Source organism: Sminthopsis crassicaudata, chromosome 4 (genome assembly GCF_048593235.1).
Source record: "Sminthopsis crassicaudata isolate SCR6 chromosome 4, ASM4859323v1, whole genome shotgun sequence".
Classification (NCBI taxonomy): Eukaryota; Metazoa; Chordata; class Mammalia; order Dasyuromorphia; family Dasyuridae; genus Sminthopsis; species Sminthopsis crassicaudata.
The window spans coordinates 345,593,407-345,612,145 of record NC_133620.1 but is presented as its reverse complement, the minus strand read 5'-3'; the positions used below and the strand labels follow the sequence as shown (position 1 = coordinate 345,612,145).

Genomic DNA, 18,739 nt, shown 5'->3' with positions numbered 1-18,739 from the left:
ACATCTTTATCTTTATTTGAAATCTCCTAGATAAAGGTTATATTTCTCATGACTACATTTAGGCAGCTATGATTAGATCTCCTAGTTGACTTAACTGCCATTCATTTGAAGCCATAATAATTAGCCACTATAGTGTGATCTGGGATAACAGATATCATAGAGTGTATATAGGTAGAATCCAATGATCTGATATTAAAAACAAAACAAAAAACCTCTTTACTAGATCTTACCATCCTTTAGGTCATCATCTCCTATCTCGCCTCCATTTCTCAGCCAAATTTCTTGAAAAAGTTGCTGACTATATACTCGTCACTTACAGTTCTTTTCCTTTCACTCACTGATCAATGCTTTTTTTTTCTCTCAGTAATGTTTTATTTTTCTAATTACATGTAAAGGTAGTTTTCAACATTCATTTTTGTAAGATTTTGAGTTTCAATTTTTTTCTCCTTCCCTTCATTCCTCATTAATATAATAATAATAACAATAATAACCTATAGGTTATACATATTTCCATACATTTCCATAATAATCATGTTATGAAAGAAAAATCAGAACAAAAGGGAAAACCCACAAAAAAGAAAAAGCAAACAACAAAAAGAAAAAAAGAGTGAAAAATGCTATGCTTAAATCTACATTCCATCTCCATAATTCTCGATTTGGATGGATATAGCATTTTCCACCCTGTCTATTGGAATTGTCTTGGATCAATATATTTGCTGAGAAGAGCCAAGGCTATCATTCACTGCTCAATGTTATGCAAAATATCTGGCTTCTAACCTTATTAATCAATTGAAATTGCTCTTTCCAAAATTATCAATAATCTTTTCATTGCTAATGCTGGTCTTTTTAATTTTTTTTTATTTTTCTTAATCTTTATCCTTTTTGGATTTTCTGGAGTATTTGTCAGTTTGGACATGCTCTCTCTTTTCTGGATTTTCATGACACATCTCTCTCTTGGTTCTCCTGATTTGTCTGATTGATCCTCCAAAGACTCCCTAGCTGGCTCTTTATGCTTATAATATCACCTATCTGTATCCCAAGACTATTATAAGTGCTCTTCCCCTGTCTCTACAATCTATAATTTGATTATCTCATTAGCTCTCAAGGGTTCAATCATCATCTCTATGACTCACAGATTTGTACATTTAGTCTCTCTCCTGAACTCTAATCCCACAGCACCAATTGTCTACTGAACATTGAATATCTTCTAGGTACCTCAAACACAGCATGTCCAAAACAGAACTCATTTTCTTTCCCCTCAAGCCCACCCTGCAAAGTTTGGTCGCTCTAGGTGACTTGGGTTTAAATTATTACCTGACAGGCATGTGCTAGAGTCCACTCTAATCCCACTGTAACATTTTTTACTGTGAATATTTGCACTTAGAAAATGTGCAAAGCTCCAAATCAGGATTTTATTGTTTTTTTAATTGTTTAGACTTAAGAAAGTGATGGATAAAATGTTAACAATCCAGATTAAACATAAAAATGTGCTGTATTTGCATTTTTCAGGGGGAGAGTTGTTAAATTGGTAAATATTTACCAGCATACCATGCCTGTGGCACACACTAAACTCTAACATATGTACATGTTGTCTCCCCATGCTTCCCTGTAAGTTTTTGGCAATAGGGATTGTTACTATTTTTGCATTCTTGGTGCTTCCCATAGTTTGTGGAATAAAATAGGTGTCTAATAAATGTTTGCTGATCTACTGATTAATTTAGAGGAGGAATTAACTAAAGAGCAACATGAAGTTCTCAAAAATGAAGTTAAGACACATAGAAGTGAAGAAAGGGGGAAGACGTCAGAAGAAATGTCTCTCCTGACTCAAGTCTCTTATAGTTCTGATAGAAGATGAGAATTAGAGAGGAATTCAAAAGAAGTATAGGATGTCAGAAGAACCAAAGCCTATAACAAACTGAGGTTAGTGATATTTTTAGAGGTTAATAAAAAAAAGAATTGTGTGTGTGCTTGTTTCATTATATTGTGGGAAAGAAGAGAATCAAAAAAGTAGCTTCACTATTCAGGGTGGATAAAACATTATTAATGTAAAATAATGAGACAATTGGATGACTCAATTCTTTTTTTTTTTTCCTTTTCTGTTTTTTTTTTCTTCCAAGAAGAATGGTCTTAGGAATGGGACAAAAAGAATGAAAAAGCTAAGTAGAGAATGGAAACTATGAAATTAGGGAATGGAAATCTATAATTAGGTGGATTCAAAACTGATTAAATGACTGAACCCTAACAGAATCTATTAATAGGTTTATGTCAATTTGGAGGGATATCTCTTATGGAGAAACATCATGGTTTTCTGTCTTTATTTGTGTGCCCAATGAAGTGTTAATAAATGAATTAGAGAAGACATAGATGGTATGGTTATTACATTTGAATGGGAAGTAGGGAGAGGAATGACTACATAACATCTGGCTGTATTCAATGGTTTCAGGTTGTCAGGCCCAGATTAGTTGTTAAAAGAACTAACAGATGTGGTTGCCGAATTCTAAGATCAAAATATCATATGGAGCAGGGCAGATGTTGCAGAACTGTTGTTGTTCAGTGAGGTACCTGATTCTTTGTAGCCTTATTTAAGGTTTTCTTGGGAGGAAAATGGTGACATTTCCTTCTCCAGCTCATTTGACAGATAAGGAAACTGAGGCAAACAGGGTAAATGATTTGCCCAGAGTAATACAGCTAGTAAGTGTCTGAGGCTGGATTTGAACTCAGGAAGGTGAGTCTTCCTGATGGGTGGGCACTTTATCTATTGTACCATGTAGCTGCCCATTGAAGAACTAGAGATAGGGGAATTGTCCAGGTGTTCCCCCAACATGGGAAAAAAATGAAATTTTGAATCTATAGGCCATGAATTTGACTTGTAGTAGTGATTACAAAAAAGCAGCACATATTCATTAAGAGCACATTATACCAAATGAGCCTCCTTTTGTTATTTTGACATGGTTATTAGATTAGGGAAATGCTACAGAACTACAGAGCTATATTTACAGTTGGGTAATGAACCTGGAAGACCCGAGTTCAAATCCAATTTCAGACACTTACTACGTATGTGATCCTGGGCAAGTCCCTTAATCCTGTTTGTCTGCCTCAATTTCTTCATGTGTAAGGGAGATTAATAATAATTACTATCTCCCAAGTTGGTTGAAAGGATAAAATGAGAAAATATTTTAAAAGTGCTCTTCAAATACTACTTATTATTTCAGCAAATGTTTGACAAAGTCTCTCCTGTTTTTTTGGACTTTATAGAGGGTATAATTGTCATTCAGTTGTTTTTTTAGTCATATCTGACTCTTTATGACCTCATTTGGAGACAAACAGGATTAAGTGACTTGCCCAGGATGGCATAGCATGTAGGAGTACAATCAAATTTGAACTCAGGCCATCCTGCTTCCCACAAGCTATGATTAAGTGGATTCAAAACTGATTGAATAACTGAACCCTAAGAGAATCCATTAATAGTTTATAACAATTTGGAGGAATATCTCTTATGGAGAGACATCATGGTTCTCTATCCTTGTCTGTGTGCCCAATGAATGTGCTTATAAATGAATTAGAGAAGACTTAGATGGTATGGTTATTACATTTGAAAGTAGGGGAAACAGTTAATAACCTGAATGACAGAGGCAGGATCCAAAAATATCCCAACAAATTAGAACAATGGATTGACTCTAAAAAGATGAAATTGAATGGGAACAAAAATAAAACCCTATATTTGGGTTAAAAAAAAATCTTCACAAGGGCCAGCTAGGTGGCGCAGTGGATAGAGCAGCAGCCTTGAATTCAGGAGGACCAGGGTTCAAATCTGGTCTCAGACACTTAACACTTCCTAGCTGTGTGACCCTGGGCAAGTCACTTAACCTCAGTCTCAGGGGAAAAAAAAAATCTTCACAAGATGAGGGATGTGTTGGTTCCTGAGATAAAGTGGTGAGTTTCTTTAAGAGAGAAAAATGAGGAAAGGGATGGTTTCCCTGGTCAGCTGATCAGCTGATCTCTGAAATACCATATTTAGTTCTGAATACATTTCAGGAAAGACATGAACAAGCTAAAAGTATAGTTCAGGAGTCCAGAAGAATGACCAGAAAGAGGAGAGGCCTGGAAACCATGTCTTAGGAAGATCATCTGAAGGAAAGGCGGATGTTTAGTCTAGAGAAGATAAGGTTGAGGATGAGGGCAGGGAAGGTCTTCTCTTGATAGCTGTCTTCAAATATTTGAAGGGCTGTCACATGGAAGAGGGATTAGGCATGTTCTTCTTGGCCCCGAAAGGAAGAGCTAGGAACAAAGGGTGGAAGTTGTAGAGGACACAAATTTAGGCTTGAAGTAAAGAAAAGCTTCCCATAAAGCTGTGCTGTGGAATTTGGTCTCTGGCCTCTCAGTCTCAACTAAAATTCTGTTTTTACTTCCTCAATCCCTTTTAATCTTAGTGCCTTCATTGTTGATATTATTGTTAATAATAACTTTTTTTGCCAGTTGTGTCTGACTCTTCATGACCTCATTTTGGGATTTCCTTGGCAAAAATATTGGCATGGTTTGCCATTTCCTTCTCTAGCTCATTTTCCAGATGAGGAAACTGAGGCAAACAGGTTTAAGTGACTTGCCCAGGGTCACACATTAGTATGTGTCTGAGGGGGAAGCTAAGTGGCGCAGTGGAGAGAGCACCAATCCTGAATTCAAGAGGATCCGAGTTCAAATCTGGTCTCAGACACTTAACTCTTCCTAGCTGTGTGACCCTGGGCAAGTCACTTAACCCCAGCCTCAAGATTAAAAAAAAAAAAAGTATGTGTCTGAGATCAGATTTGAACTCAGGAAGACTCATCTACTTCATAAATGTTTATTAATTGATTAATTGAGGGAGGTAGGTAATGGATTCCCTTTCACTGGCAGTCTTCAAACAGAGATTAAATGATCACTTGTTGGGGTTATTATAAAAGAGATTTTTATTCCAGTATAAATTCTACTAGTTGCCTTCTGGGATTTCTTCCAATTCTGAGCCTGTCGTTTTGTTTATGTAGGCTCAGCTCATGGTAACTTTTTTGGCTGCTGCCTTACAAAGTCTGTGATGGGAGGCCCTGGGCCCTGGACATTCCTGGCAGCCAACAGCTTGCATTGGTGATAGTGGTGGCAGGTTAGGACAGCCATCTGTGACCTAGGAACAGTGTGTAAAGGGGACTGGCTTGGATATGGATCAAACCCACAGTTGTGGGTGCTGTCTGGTCAGTTAAGCTCACATGTCCCATGGAGGAAGGAAGGAAGGAAGGCGGGGAAAGGGCAGAATGACAGAAGGAGGGAAGGAGAAAAACCTCCTGTGTACCATGTTGAAGGAGAAGATATAAGATCACCAGTACCCACCCCGATATTATCTATCCAAAGAAACATGATACAGAGAGGTGGTAGTGGGGGGGGGGGGATTCCTTTGGTGAAATAAACCAAATAGTATTTGAAAAAGTCCTTTCCCCTCCCACCCATCCCAACAATATTCTCACAATCAGGTGGTTGGGGGAGAAAATAGCTAAAAATAAACTCTGGCAAAACCATGTGAAAGGAGGTGTTTCCGAAATCAGACAAAGAACGGTGACTATGCGTAAGCAGAATAGGCAACCTCCTTGGGCATCATGGGAAGAGGGAGTGCAACAGGGGGAAATTTTAACATAAACACACAATCTTCTAATGCCAGAAAATTCCCACCTCCCCAGCCCATAGGCATTTTGTGATCAGTCACGTCACTACCTGTGGGACCTAAGATAAGTTAGTGTGGCTCTCAGTTAATCTGTAAAACTAGAGAGTTTGATTATAGAGACTCCAACACTCCTTGCATCTTCAAGTCTGGGATCTTTAATAAGAACCATTCATTACAATGAATGAAAACAAAAGCTCAGAGCTTTCCAGAAACCATGTCCTCTAGGGGGCACAATTTTCAAGCCTTCCACAAATACAAATTCCTGTTGCCCAGTTGTAAGAGGGGCTCCAGAACTGGGAATCTGAAAAACACTTGAAGGACATGGTTATCTCCCCACTCCAGATCTGAATCAACATCTCACCTCATACAGTCAACAAGCATTTATTAAGGCCTTTCCATGTGCTAAATGTGGGTATACAAAAAAAGACAAAAACATTGTTCTGGTCCTCTAGGAGTTTACGTAGTAATTATATGTATATATGTTTATAAATATGTATATAATACACATAAATAGATATTAAACATAATACATATAAATAAAATAAAGGAAAAAATAAAATAAATACATATAAATAAAAAAATTTAAAATTGTATATAATACAAGATATGCACATTAAATGGGAGATCATCTCAGAGGAAAGACACATTGGTGGTCAGAGATGGGGTAAGGGGAAAAGACAGGGGGTGGGATTTGAATTGACTCTTAAAAAAAGTTAGACAAGCCATAAAGCAGAAGAAAGGTGAGAACATAGTTTATAAAGACTGGAAAGGCTGACTGTTCTATACAAATTAGCCCCTTCTTTCCTTCTAATTCTTCAGAATTTCCCGGCTCAGATTCTCTATTCCCACTACTGAGTGGGTTATGCATTCATCTCCAGTCCATCCCTCAATTTCTCATGCCCTCCATTTTTCCTAATTGGAAGTCCATTACCTCTCCCTTTCTAACTCCCTAATCCTGTTCTTGCCTCTTCATTCAAATGCTACTCTCTATTTCCCTCCACGCAGAGGTCTTCCCTTATTCTCCTTCCCCTAGTCCATAGGAGAAAATTCATTCATATTATCTTGTCTTTTGGACCCTGTCTGTGTACCCAATGCCCTATGACAGAAGTCCACAAAAGACCACGTTTGAGGAGTTCAAGCCTGGAGGGAAGAAATGGATGATTATGTCATAGAGTCAAGTGATTCTAGCTCTTTGAAGAGGCTGGAGAAGCAATAGCTAACAGAGTGGTGACTGTTTTAAGAACTCTGGATTTCTCTTTATAACTCCTCCTCTTTGCAGTCCCTGCCCCCTCCCTCTCCCTTTCCCTGCTGCTCCTCTCCTCCCATCAGCTTTTGGAATCTGGGATCTCCCCCACATTCCTTGGCTCTCTTTCTTTTTTTTTTTTTCTAATGTCTTTGTCACTCTCCCTCCATAAAGTAACTTCTCCATCTAATTCTCCTCGACTAATGCTCTTCTGTCCCAGCTTTTGCCCTAACTTTTAAAGCTATTATTTCCTCTCCTGAAATGGAAAAAAAAAAATCCTCATCCTTTTCCTACTTCCCATCCCTGGGATTGGACATGCCAGTCATTCTTGTTTGGGATGGTAGGGGAGATAATAATTGACATATAACCTGGATCCTAACCCCAGGGGATTTCAAAGCACTTTTTAGATGGGAAGGCAGTCCTCAATCTTTTAATCACTAATTCACACCGCTTCATATTAGGACCCTATCTGTCCTTTATATCTGAATTTCATTTCCTACCATCTGGGATAGCCTAGCATGGTTGGAGCAACAGAGTAAAAAGAGTCAAAGGATGGAGGCTTAGTCTGTCTAGAATAGGTAGCTTTGCTGTTTTCTGGACACAGTCTACACTAGAGTCACTATATTATATGGGGAACAGGGATTGATTTCATAATAGACATTTTATATGGCATTTCAAGGTTTGCAAAGCACTTTATACACATTATCTCATCTGAGCTTCACAGCATCCTATAAGAGATGGGGATACAAGGTATGATTATCTCCATTTTACAGATGAGAAAATTGAAACCTGAGAAGATTAAGTGACTTACTTGCTCAAATTCATCTAGGTAGTAACTTTCTGAGGTAGCATTTAAATAGAGGTCTTCCTGACTCTCTCGTCTAGAATTTTATCCACTATGCTACATTTACAATTTTAATTACCTCATCTTTCAAAAATATTTCTTTGCAACTACTTTGTAGAAGCAGGCAACTTAGAATTTCAGTCTATGCAATGATGACCCCCCCATTCCAGTAGACTTATGGTGATCTATATTATCTCTTCCTGACAGAGAAGTGAGAGATTCGAGATATAGAATGAGATTCGAGATATAGAATGAACTTTTTTTCAGTAGGAAGAAGAAAGTGAAGAGAAATTAATTGGGGTGGGATTTTCTATTTAAGACCAAGAGAAAGTCAGAGAGACAGAGACAACAAAAGACACACATACACAGAGAAAGAAGAGAGAGGAGGAGAAAAAGGGGGGAGAGAGAGAGAGAAAGAGAGAGAGAGAGAGAGAGAGAGAGAGAGAGAGAGAGAGAGAGAGAGACAGAAAGAGAGTGAACAGAAGGAAAGCCAGAATGAATCACAGACAAGAAAGACAGCTTTGAATGTTACATGTTGAATTTTTATTTACTTAAAAATAAAAGCAAGCTCTACATAATAAAGACTCACAGTTTCATGTACAATTCTCTCCTTCTGTTTCACAAGGAAACACGAAATAAAATAAAGAACCCTTTCTCTAGATCCTCTCTCATCTCCAGCCCTCATCATTCTAGTTTTCTTCAATTTATTTTTGTTGTTCAGTCATTTTTCAGTCATGTTCAACTCTTGGTGACTCTTTAGATATAGTTAATTTGTTCTATTTACTAAAAGCATGCTGCTCTCCTTTTATATACCTTTTAATAAGTAGTATCAGTAGTAATAATAGCTAGAATTTTTTTGACACTTTACAAAGATTTACCAAAAAAATTTACATCCTCATAGTGACCCTGTACGATTTGTCTCAATTTTAGAGATGATGAAAAACTGAGGTAGAAAGAGATTAAGTGATTTGCCAAGGTCACACAACTAGTAACCTATCATTCCAACATCTGGAGATACATGAGTCTCCATGAATTAATGATATACAACATATATTATATTATTATATATTACTACATATATAATAGTTCATATAGCTGCCTAAGTACCAAGCACTGTGCTAAGTGCTTTGCAATGATTAACTCTAGGAGGTGGTGCTTTTATTATTTCCATTTGCAGATGATGAAGCTTAAGCAAACAGAGGCTAATTGGTTTACCTAGGATCACACAGCTAGCATGTATCTGAGGTCATATGTGAACTTAGGTCTTTCTGTCTCCCAAGCTCCCTCCACTGTGGGTTCTCATAGCCCAGGGGTTCTCAAACTACGGCCCTCGGGCCATATGCGGCCTGCTGAGGACATTTATGGGGTCCTCCATTATGGCAAATGGGCTGAGGGGCAGAGACAGAGTGTGAGTTTTTGTTTTTGCTACAGTCCGGCCCTCCAGCAGTCTGAGGGACAGTGAACTGGCCCCTGTTTTAAAAGTTTGAGGACCACTGGTAGACTGTAAAGGGATGGATCTCTACTACTCACAGTAACTTACTAAGGGAGAATGTCCAGTTAGGAGGTGTTTTAATAGAAGAGATGGTGGAAGATTAAGCATCACCTTTTTCATAGGGAGGGAAACAGAAAAGATATCTTCTGGGTCTTTTTAAAGTTATCATGGTCTGTGGTTGATCGCTGATTGCTCTGGAGACCTACCTACCTGCATATCACCACCCAATGTCAACAATGTTCACTGGCTCGGCTTCCCCGTCTAGTCCTCAGAGACTTGGCTAAAGGTCAGAACCTTTCAGAGTAAGTCCAAGGTGGGGCTGCCTTGAAAAGATAATGGAGTGTGAGAGGGAGAGGGCGATGAGATCACCCTTTTCATGCAGGGCTCTTTAAGGAGAGGAGAGGATAAACTAGCTGGGTTGAATTCATTGCAGTTATGGCAGCTGAAGAAAGGGAAAAAAAATTACCTTCAATAGGATTTGGGAATAACAGATTAGAGAGCTATAGGATGGGGATGCAGTGGATACCAAACTGGACTCTAAAGTTCAAATCCTGCGGCAGGCGACACTCTTAGTTGTGTGGCAGTAGACACAGCTATATGGTTCAGTGAATAGAGCAATGGCCCTTCGGTCAGGAGGCCTCAAAGATTTAATCGCTATGTGACCCTGTGCAAATCACTTGACCCTGTTTTGCCTCAGTTTCCTCATATGTCAAATGAGTTGGAGAAGGAAATGGCAAAACACTCCAGTGTTGTTGCCAAGAAAAGCTCAAGTGAGGTCACTGCACTCTGAAAAAAAAAAAAAAGATTCATCAACAATCTGGGAAACTTGCCTGCCTCAGTTTCCTCTTCTGTAAAATACCGCGGTAATAGTTCACAGCTTGGAAAGTTGAGAGACTCAAATGAAATGACATGCAGAAGTGCTTAAATGTTAATCATTGTCGTTGCTCACTGGGGAGGCGAAAGGACTCCAGAATCCACCCGATTTCCTGCTCACCAAACCACACATCACTAAGAGGGAATGGGAAATGCAGGTGTGACTTAGTTTCCTCCGGTTAAAGGGCAAACATTGAATACTTAGATGCCGGGGCCTTGCAAGCTGTATAGTTACTCATTAATATCGACGTTCCTATTGACAATTATCTGGCTTGTTCTGTCCTCCCGTTCACTCTTAGAAGCCAATAAGGCTTGGGACAATTGTCCACCCACAGCGTGTAGAGAAAAGGATGGCTCAGACGCTGTCAGCTACCTCATCCAGGACCTACAGCAAGGAGACAGACGGGGCTGGGATCCGAACCAGCCCTAAAGCCGGACGTTCCTATCCCGAAAGGGGAGGTGACCCCGAAGGCTCCGGCCGCCGGGTGACCCCTCCGGGAGGGCGCGGGCCCGGACGCGATCGCTGCGGCAGCTCCCAGAGCCGCTGCGGCTGTGGCGAGGGCACACCACGGACACCTTCCCCGCCGCCGCCGCCGCCGCCGCCCGGGCCTCCCAACCCGTTGATCTGCTAGCAGTTTCCCGGAAGACAATGGGGTCGGGTCTCTTTTGGGAGGTGGAGGGGGTGCGCTGAACAGGTGTTTGGGGAAGGGCGCGGGAGTTGGTGGGGAGGGCTGTGAGGGAGGGGCGCAGCTGCCCCTTTAAGAGGTGGCTGCAGAGCCGAGCCCTTCCCCACCCTTTCCCCGGAAGAAAAGCGGAGCCAAGGCCGAGGCTAGCTAGGTGGGGAGGTGCGGAGCTGGGCGTGGGGGAGGCGGGGCCGCGGGACCCCTCCTTCCCGCCCTCCCTCTCTCTTTCCCAGCCGCGGTCTGGCCCCCGCAGCTCTGAGCCGGGATCGGGTTGCTAACGCCGGCAGGAGGAGAGGAGGGCGCAGCTAGAACAGAGCCTAAGGGGGTAGAAAGTGGTTGAGGATAGGGCCGAAGATACCAGGAGCAGAGGGTCCATCCGTGCGAGCTGCGGAGGCATAAGCCAAGGAGGGAAGGAGGGAGAGAGGAGCCGGGAGAGGGGGTGATCCTGACCCGGGGCGGGGTGGGAGACCCGGCAAGGACAGGCTGGGAAACTGGCCGGGGGCACCTGACTGAACCAAGTAGGGCCACCTGGCGGGGTTGACCGAGGGACGGACAACTTCACTGCAGGCGGCCGCGGGGGAAACAGGTGAATCCGGCCGCTCACACCTCCGCGCCCCCACCACACACTCATCCTCCCCACCGAGCCGACGTAGCCATGGACCCGGGCCCCGGCGGCCGCGGTGTCCCCTGTGCCCAGCGCCTGCCCCTCTGCACCCTGACGCTGGCCCTGGTCGCTGTCGGCTGCAATGTAGCCTCCGCCTTCAACCTGGACACCCGGTTCCTAGTGGTGAAGGAGGCCTCGAACCCTGGGAGCCTCTTCGGCTACTCGGTTGCCCTCCACCGGCAGACTGAGCAGCAGCAGCGCTACCTGTGAGTGGGGCGGAGGCTGGGACTGGGGGGTGGCGGGAGACGGGACATCAAAGAGGGACCTCCAGCGTTCTTCCCGTCCCCAGCCAGCTCCGTTTAAGCGCCTGAACACCCTAGGGTTTAAGGATTGAAGGGCCCGGAGGGGGCAGCTTTGCCGGGAGGGGAACGTTTGAGCCCGGGAAGGGGGGTGCGGCGGCGGAATCTGCGCCGGGAGAAGAGGAGCTAATCCCTAGCACGTGCGAGAGCTGCTACAACCTGCCTCTCCCCGCTAGAAAAATTCCTAGTCTTGAGGCACAGGCTGGGGGTGGGGTCCCCTTTGTGCCTTGGAGACGCGACTAGGAGCGCCTGGATCCTGAACATTTCCCCTCTTCTCTTCCCCTAACCTTGGGCGCCAGGCCCCCAACTCCTCAAGATCCCAGTTGTGGGGAAGGGAAAAGGCCCGAACAGCCGTGTGTCAGGAACAGCGGGGGCCGAAATCCTCGGCTTGTAGACCCTTCACTGCCTGCTCTCCACCGTAGGCTTCCATTCCTGAAGCCCGATCCTCGATATATTTAGGGACAATAGCATCCTAAGATCCAGCCCTGAAACGGAACAAAGAGGAAATCTAGTTTAACCTGCTCCTTTTACAGAGGAGTAAACTGGAGCCCGGGGAAGGGAAAAGGGCTTGCTTAGGGTTGCACAAGACCCAAGTCATTGATTCCTCACGTGCTATTGTCACCCTATGAAAACAGCATAGTCCGTTTCATAGCTGAGGTGAAGTGACTTTCCCCCGAAACAGCTAGTGTAGTGTCTCGGATCTGGATTCAAATTCGGATCCTCTGCTTCCGAGTTGGGTTGAGGGCTTTTCGCACTGATTCATGTTGAATGGATAGGACAAATGGAGGCTGTTTTCATTTATTGAGGTCAGGAGAGGGAGTGAGTGCTGCCTTGACCTAGCCCATGTACGCCCCCTTGAGGTTTCAGGGGTGGCTATGCTCTCCCACCCACCAATGCTTTCCCGATCTCCAACAGTTGGGACCCCTCCCCCTTTCCCCACCTTCTCCCCAGCATCTTCTCCACATTCCGCACATTCATGCTGGATCTTCAGCCCTGAGTGTGTTTGTTTTGGTTTGAAGAGGAAAATGGCCTTTTTTTTTCTCCTTTCTTTTCTCTCTATTTCCCCAGCAGCTGCTGAGAAAAAAGGAGGGGGGCAGGGAGGTCCGGGTTCTGGAGAAGGGGAAGGTGACAGCATCCAGCTGTCTGAGTACCGAGTCCTCTGTTGGACGTAATGATTGTCTAATTACTGATTGTTGAGTGCTTTGGGATCTTAAATGGAGACTTGTTATTCATTCACGTCTGACTTTTCATGGCCTCTTTTTGAGGTTTTCTCGGCAAAGGTACTGGAGTAGTATTTCATTTCCTTCAACTTGTTTTGCAGTTGAGGAAAGAAACTGAGGTAAACAAAAGGAAGTGACTTATTCAAGGTCACACAGCTAGTAAGTGTTTGTGGTCAGATTTGAACTCAGATCTTCTATGGCTCTAAGCCTGGCACTTAGCAGCATCAGATGGGTTGGACATTTATTTTATTGTTCTAATTTATTTTGATAGAGGTGGGCTCCGGAAGGAAGACTTCTGTGAGAGATGGGGGTGATGTTGTTAAGGCAAGGAAGGGAAACAGGGAGCATTTCAACGTTCTGAGAGCTGGGTGACTTTAATGGAGAAGGGACTCAATCTCTACTAGATAGTGATCGAAGGTACTTGGGGAAATTACAGCAGAGTTCATAGACCGCCCTGCCTAGCCTCAGCCTATGCCCTTCTGAGAAACTTGGAAAATGACTAAAGTCCAAATCTTCCTAGCCACCAACTCCTTCCACTTGCTCCAAGGTGTCCTTTTCAGGGTTATTTGAATCCAGAAATTCTGGGTCTCTCTGTGGCAGCTAGGTATGCTCCTAGAACTAACTAACTGAACCTAAAAATCTAAGCCATGAGTGTGTTTGACCCACGGCTGGTAGATCCCAGCTCCGTCCAGAGCTTAACTCTAACTTGGGAAAGGTTGAGTAAGAATTGGGAAGTCTGGGCCACTGAGTTCTCCTCTTGCCTCTTGGCCTGAAAATCGATAGGGCCACTTTCTGTTTCTTTGGATACTCCACATAAAGCTTCTTCCTTATTTTATGGTAGAGCAATGATTCTTCAGCATGAAGCAATGTAGTTCAATGACATTTTTCTGGTCCCAAGAATCGGAGGATCTGGATCCTAGTCTTGGCTGTGTGATCTTGGGCAAGTTAGTTCCCCTCTCCTCAATATCCTTCTTGTAAACAAAAGATTTGAACTGATGTTATCCAATGAAAAGAGCACTGGTATTTGTCAGAGGATCGGGGTTCAAATATTGACTTTACTAATACCACTTTATGACCCTCGGAGATCATATAATCTCCCCGAGTCTCTCAGTTTCCCCATCTGTTAAATGAGAGGATTGGCCTTCTAGATTTACAATCATCTGATCTCTTAGGTCTCTTCCCCTAGAATCCCTTCCCTTGGTTTCCAGAGTGAGAATTATATTAGTATGAGGGTTCAATTCCCCTATGACAAATAAGCTAAATTTTTAGGTACCCAAGTCTCATTCAGGTCCTCTTTAGGACATCTCAAAGCACCCTTGGCTCAGAATCATAGTATTATAGAGCTATAAGGGACTTTCTTAGTGTGCTATTATATTCCTCTTGCCCTGAAATGTCATCTTTAGGATTTTTTGAATACAGAGATTCTGGATCTTTCTGTCACAAGTGGATATGATTCTGGACCTACCTGAACCTAGAAATCTAGGTCATGTATGTAGGGGAAAGAGGGTGGAGAAATTGTGATCTCTAGGTCTCTTGGGAAGTTTTCCTCTCTTGTTCTGCCAGAGACCCCTCAGCAGTGCCAGATGGGCCTGGACAGAGACAATCAGCTGTGTATCCAGATGTGAATAGCTGCCTGAAAAGTCAAGCTGTGAACTGAAACCTCTTGGCCGGAGCCTTGAGCTATTGGGCCAGGATACCTAGCTTCCTCTAGGGCAATGAGAGAATCAAAGATGTAGACGAAACACCATTCCAATCCCTGACAGACAGTTGGTAGTTCAATTAACATAGACTGACATAGTGCCTACAAGTAGTCTGAAGCAGGTGGGCTTCTTCTCAGGCTGATATACTACGGATCTTCTTCCAGGACTGTGTTCTAGCCCCCCACATTAACATAAACACACTCGTGACTTAGATTTTTAGGTTCAGTTAGGAGCATACCTAGCTGCCACAGAGAGACCCAGAATTTCTGGATTCAAATAACCCTGAAAAGGACAACTTGGAGCAAGTGGAAGGAGTTGGCAGACTAGAAAGCCCCATATATTTCTGAAATTTTATGCTTTTAAGCTGTGAGAGAAAGGGGCATGTCACGACTGCATGGAATGAGCAAAGGGAAAAGTGGAAATTATTTCTTGAAGATAATTCCAGGGCCCTTCACTCTTAGGCTTAATAAAAGTCTAGCATTTCTATACTGCCTAAGATCTATAAAGTCTCAGCAACCTTGAAGTAAGTGCTATTATTATCATTCCCATTTTACAGATGAAGAAACAGAGGCTGGGGTAGGTTAAGTGTCTTCTAGAGTCCAACTCCATCCACTGTGCTGCTTAAGAATATTAGATTTCTAGAAGCCCAATTTAGTTTTTTATAACAGAGTTCCAGGAAGAGCAGACATGATTCTATTAGGGTTTAGTTCTTCCCTTCCCCTAAACTGTCACCAAGGAGCACTATGGGAAGAGAAGGTTGTGGGTACCCACTTTAGATCCAGGAGTGCCTACTGTGATTTCTGAAAATATGCTCCCTGTAGGATAGACTGAGCTGGCACTCCTTGGGCCTAATACCTGGTAGAGGAGGATGGCAGCCAAGGCCTCAGGCACCCATCACAGAGGGTGAACCTCTTTCTTTGTCCTATCTCTGCTTCAGAAGCCAGTAAGAGAGTCCTTCACCTTGGCAGAAATGTTGTTGTATGCTGGCTTCCTCTCAAAAGGAGGAAGAGGTTGGTGGGGTACTTTTTAATTTATTATTTTTTTTTAGCAAGTAGGCTTGAAGATAGACTTTTCTCAGGGGCCAGAAGGGAGGAAGACATCCAGAAAGTAGGGAATGGGGAGGGGAGCTATCCAAGCATCCTTCCCTCTTTCAATTCATAATGAAATGTTAGCTGATGAAGGTGGCTTTGGCATGGCCTTTAAAGCTACTTTCGGGGTTTTCCCTCAGTGCCTTTCTTCCTCTTATCTTTTCCCTTAATCACTTTTTCTTCTCTATCTCCTTTCCCCTTTATGTCTTTCTCTCTCCCTGTCCCTTCTTTCTGTCTTTCCCATCTCTCTCTCCCCTCTTCTCCATCTTTCCCCACCATCTCTCTCTCCTATCTCTTTCCACCTCATCATTTTGCCCATCTTTCTCCTTCAATCTTTTTCTTCTCCTTTTCTTTCACTCTCTCTACTCCCCGTGTCCCTCCCCCTACCCCATCACTTTCTCTCATTTCTCCCCATGATTTTTTCCTTTCTCTCTTCCCCTATCTCTTTCTGACCCTTTTCTCCTTTTCCCTCCTGTTCTCTCTTCACCTTCCAACCAGTTACTCTGGCTTGAGGAGCTGAGTCACTATGAGGGGAGAGGGCAATGCCTGTGTTTATGTGGAGGGGTGAGAATAGAAGAGGCCTACCATTCCATCTTGGGCTTTTTAGAGCTTTGCTACCTCCAGGGGAAGAGTCCTCCAGGGATATGTCTAATTCAGGAAACAGGGTTGGCACTGAGCTGGGATTCAGGCAGCAGGGAGTTGCTGCCCCTAGGCAGAACATGCTCCTTCCCTCTTCTTAGTGCTCCCATCCCTTTGTGGAAGATTTACCTTAAATCACAAACAACACATCCAGAATCTGAGGGATTCCTGGAGACAGGTTCACTGAGTTCTGATTCCTGGTACCTCCTTTTGCTTGGGTTATCTCTAGGATAACCCAAACTCTTTCTGGAATTGAATTTTCCCTCTCTACTGTTACTGGGAGAAGGGGAGGAAAAGGATCTAGCTGAACTCCCCGAAATACTCATATGTTGGGAAGTATTTGAAGAAATCTTAAAAGCTATTGTTACCCTATAACTACTCCCCTCCCCCTTCCCCTTGGCCTTGCCCCAGCCTGCCTTTTTTCTTCAGTGAAGTGATGGATGCTGATGCCCCTAACCCTCCTGAGTCCCATTTCCTAGCTTTTATCACTTCTTCTGTTTCTCTACTTTGATGCTCCATTAGCTTTGAACTACCAGGGAGTCAGGCTAGGGGAGGAAGCATTACTTCCCAGTGCTTCAGTTCCCCAGAGCCTGGGAGGGGCTTTGCTACCTTATAGGAAAGAGGATGAGAAAAGCAACTGTTTTGCAAGAGTTTCTAAGGTTATCATCTTGCCTCCCTTTACCCAAAAACCATATCAGAGAAATGTGAGGGGAAGTGCATGAAAGGATTGTGATCTTCAACTAATTCCTCATCCCTGGGCCTCAGTTTCCTCATCTGTAAGACATGATTTAAACTAACTATGGAAGTTAGTTCAAAATTGAAAGTTCAGAGTTGAAACCTTTGTGTTTCCTTTCAGCTCTAAAACTGTGGTCCCAACTTTTCTGAAAAAGTTTTCACTTTTGTTAATTCCATTCCTTTTGATTTTTAAACCATTTTAGTATATTAAGTTTTGCCTTAGGATCCCAACTTTCTAGTTCTAGTTGGGATCAGAACCTTTTAAAAAAGACTGCAGATCAGAGAAGTACCAAACTGAGGAAGGGATTCTCCTCCATCCCACTGACCAGAAGTTGACCAAACCTACTTGGCCGAAATGTTGGGAATTATTTCTTCAACAAACATTTATTTAGCCCTTATTATGTGCCAAGTACTGTACTTCTGGATCCTGAACATAGTTTGGGAAAATAGTATTCTTGTCATGCAAGGGTTCTTTATTCTGCCTTTGGTTTAGGTTTGGTTTGGAAGGGAAGGATATGCAATGTACTTTATACCTTCAGGCTTTTCTCTTTCATCAAAAGATTTGATGAAAGAGATGAGGTTGTGTGGTTTTCCACTGGTTGACCCCTCTGACCCCTCACAGGGTGCTCCATGATGGTAGGAAGATTGGTGGGACCTCAGAATGGAGCTCAGGGGAATAGAGACTTTCTTCATATCCTTTGAATCCAAGGATCTAGGAATAAGGTAAAGGGAGGAGATGAGCTGAGGGATCAGAAAAGAATGAAGAAACAGGCTATTTCCTTCAAAAAAATTCATGCCCTTTTCCCCTTCTCTACATTCTCCTAGCAGTCTCTGCCCTACTGCCTGGCTAGTGAATGAGTGAGATCCTGAAGCCTTTTATAGGTCACAGATTTAGAGCTAAAAGGAAAATACCATTGAGTTCAACCTCTGTCATTTTTCAAATGAAGAAACTGAGGCACACAAAGGGCAAGTGACCTTGGTCATGGTCACATAATTGATATTGGAGGCAAGACTTGAATTCTTTCTCATCCATATCCAATGCATTACTCTCTATGACTATAACTTTTTAAATAAAGTGTTCATTTATATGGCAGCCAAAATCCAGGAGCCCTCTCCTCTTTTCCTCTTCTAGTTCACTTGTAAGGAACATCTTTGCCACCTGTTTTATATGTTGTTGTTCTTCAGTCATGTCTCTTTGTGACCCGCGAACTTCTGCCCATTGGGTTTTCTTGACAAAGATTCCTTTTCAGTTGGTCACTAATCTATATGCAAACCGAAGTCAAGTGACTTGCTTAAGATCACACAGCTAGGAGTTTTCTGAGGCTGGATTTGAACTTGTGACTTCCTAACTTCAAGCCCAGCATTCTACCCACTGGGTTTCCTAACTGCATCTCCATGTTTTGTTCTTCCTTCATTCATTTCAGTCACGTTTGACTCTTCATGACCTCATTTGGGCTTTTCTTGGCAAAGATACTTTAGTGGTTTCCCATTTCCCTTTCCAGCTCATTTTACAGATGGGGAAACTGAGGCAAACAGGATCAAGTGACTTGTTCAGGATCTCACAAGTGTCTGAAGC

General features: G+C 43.0%; 1 protein-coding gene across 1 annotated transcript in view; it reads left to right on the top strand.

The window, feature by feature from the left end:
• The first annotated feature begins 11,075 nt into the window (after positions 1 to 11,075).
• ITGA3 (integrin subunit alpha 3) overlaps positions 11,076 to 18,739 on the top strand; it is a 34,948-nt gene continuing 27,284 nt past the window's right edge. Inside the window, 1 exon segment of the mRNA XM_074261186.1 lies at positions 11,076 to 11,688. Within this exon segment, the coding sequence (XP_074117287.1) occupies positions 11,474 to 11,688 (215 nt within the window). The 5' untranslated portion in view covers positions 11,076 to 11,473.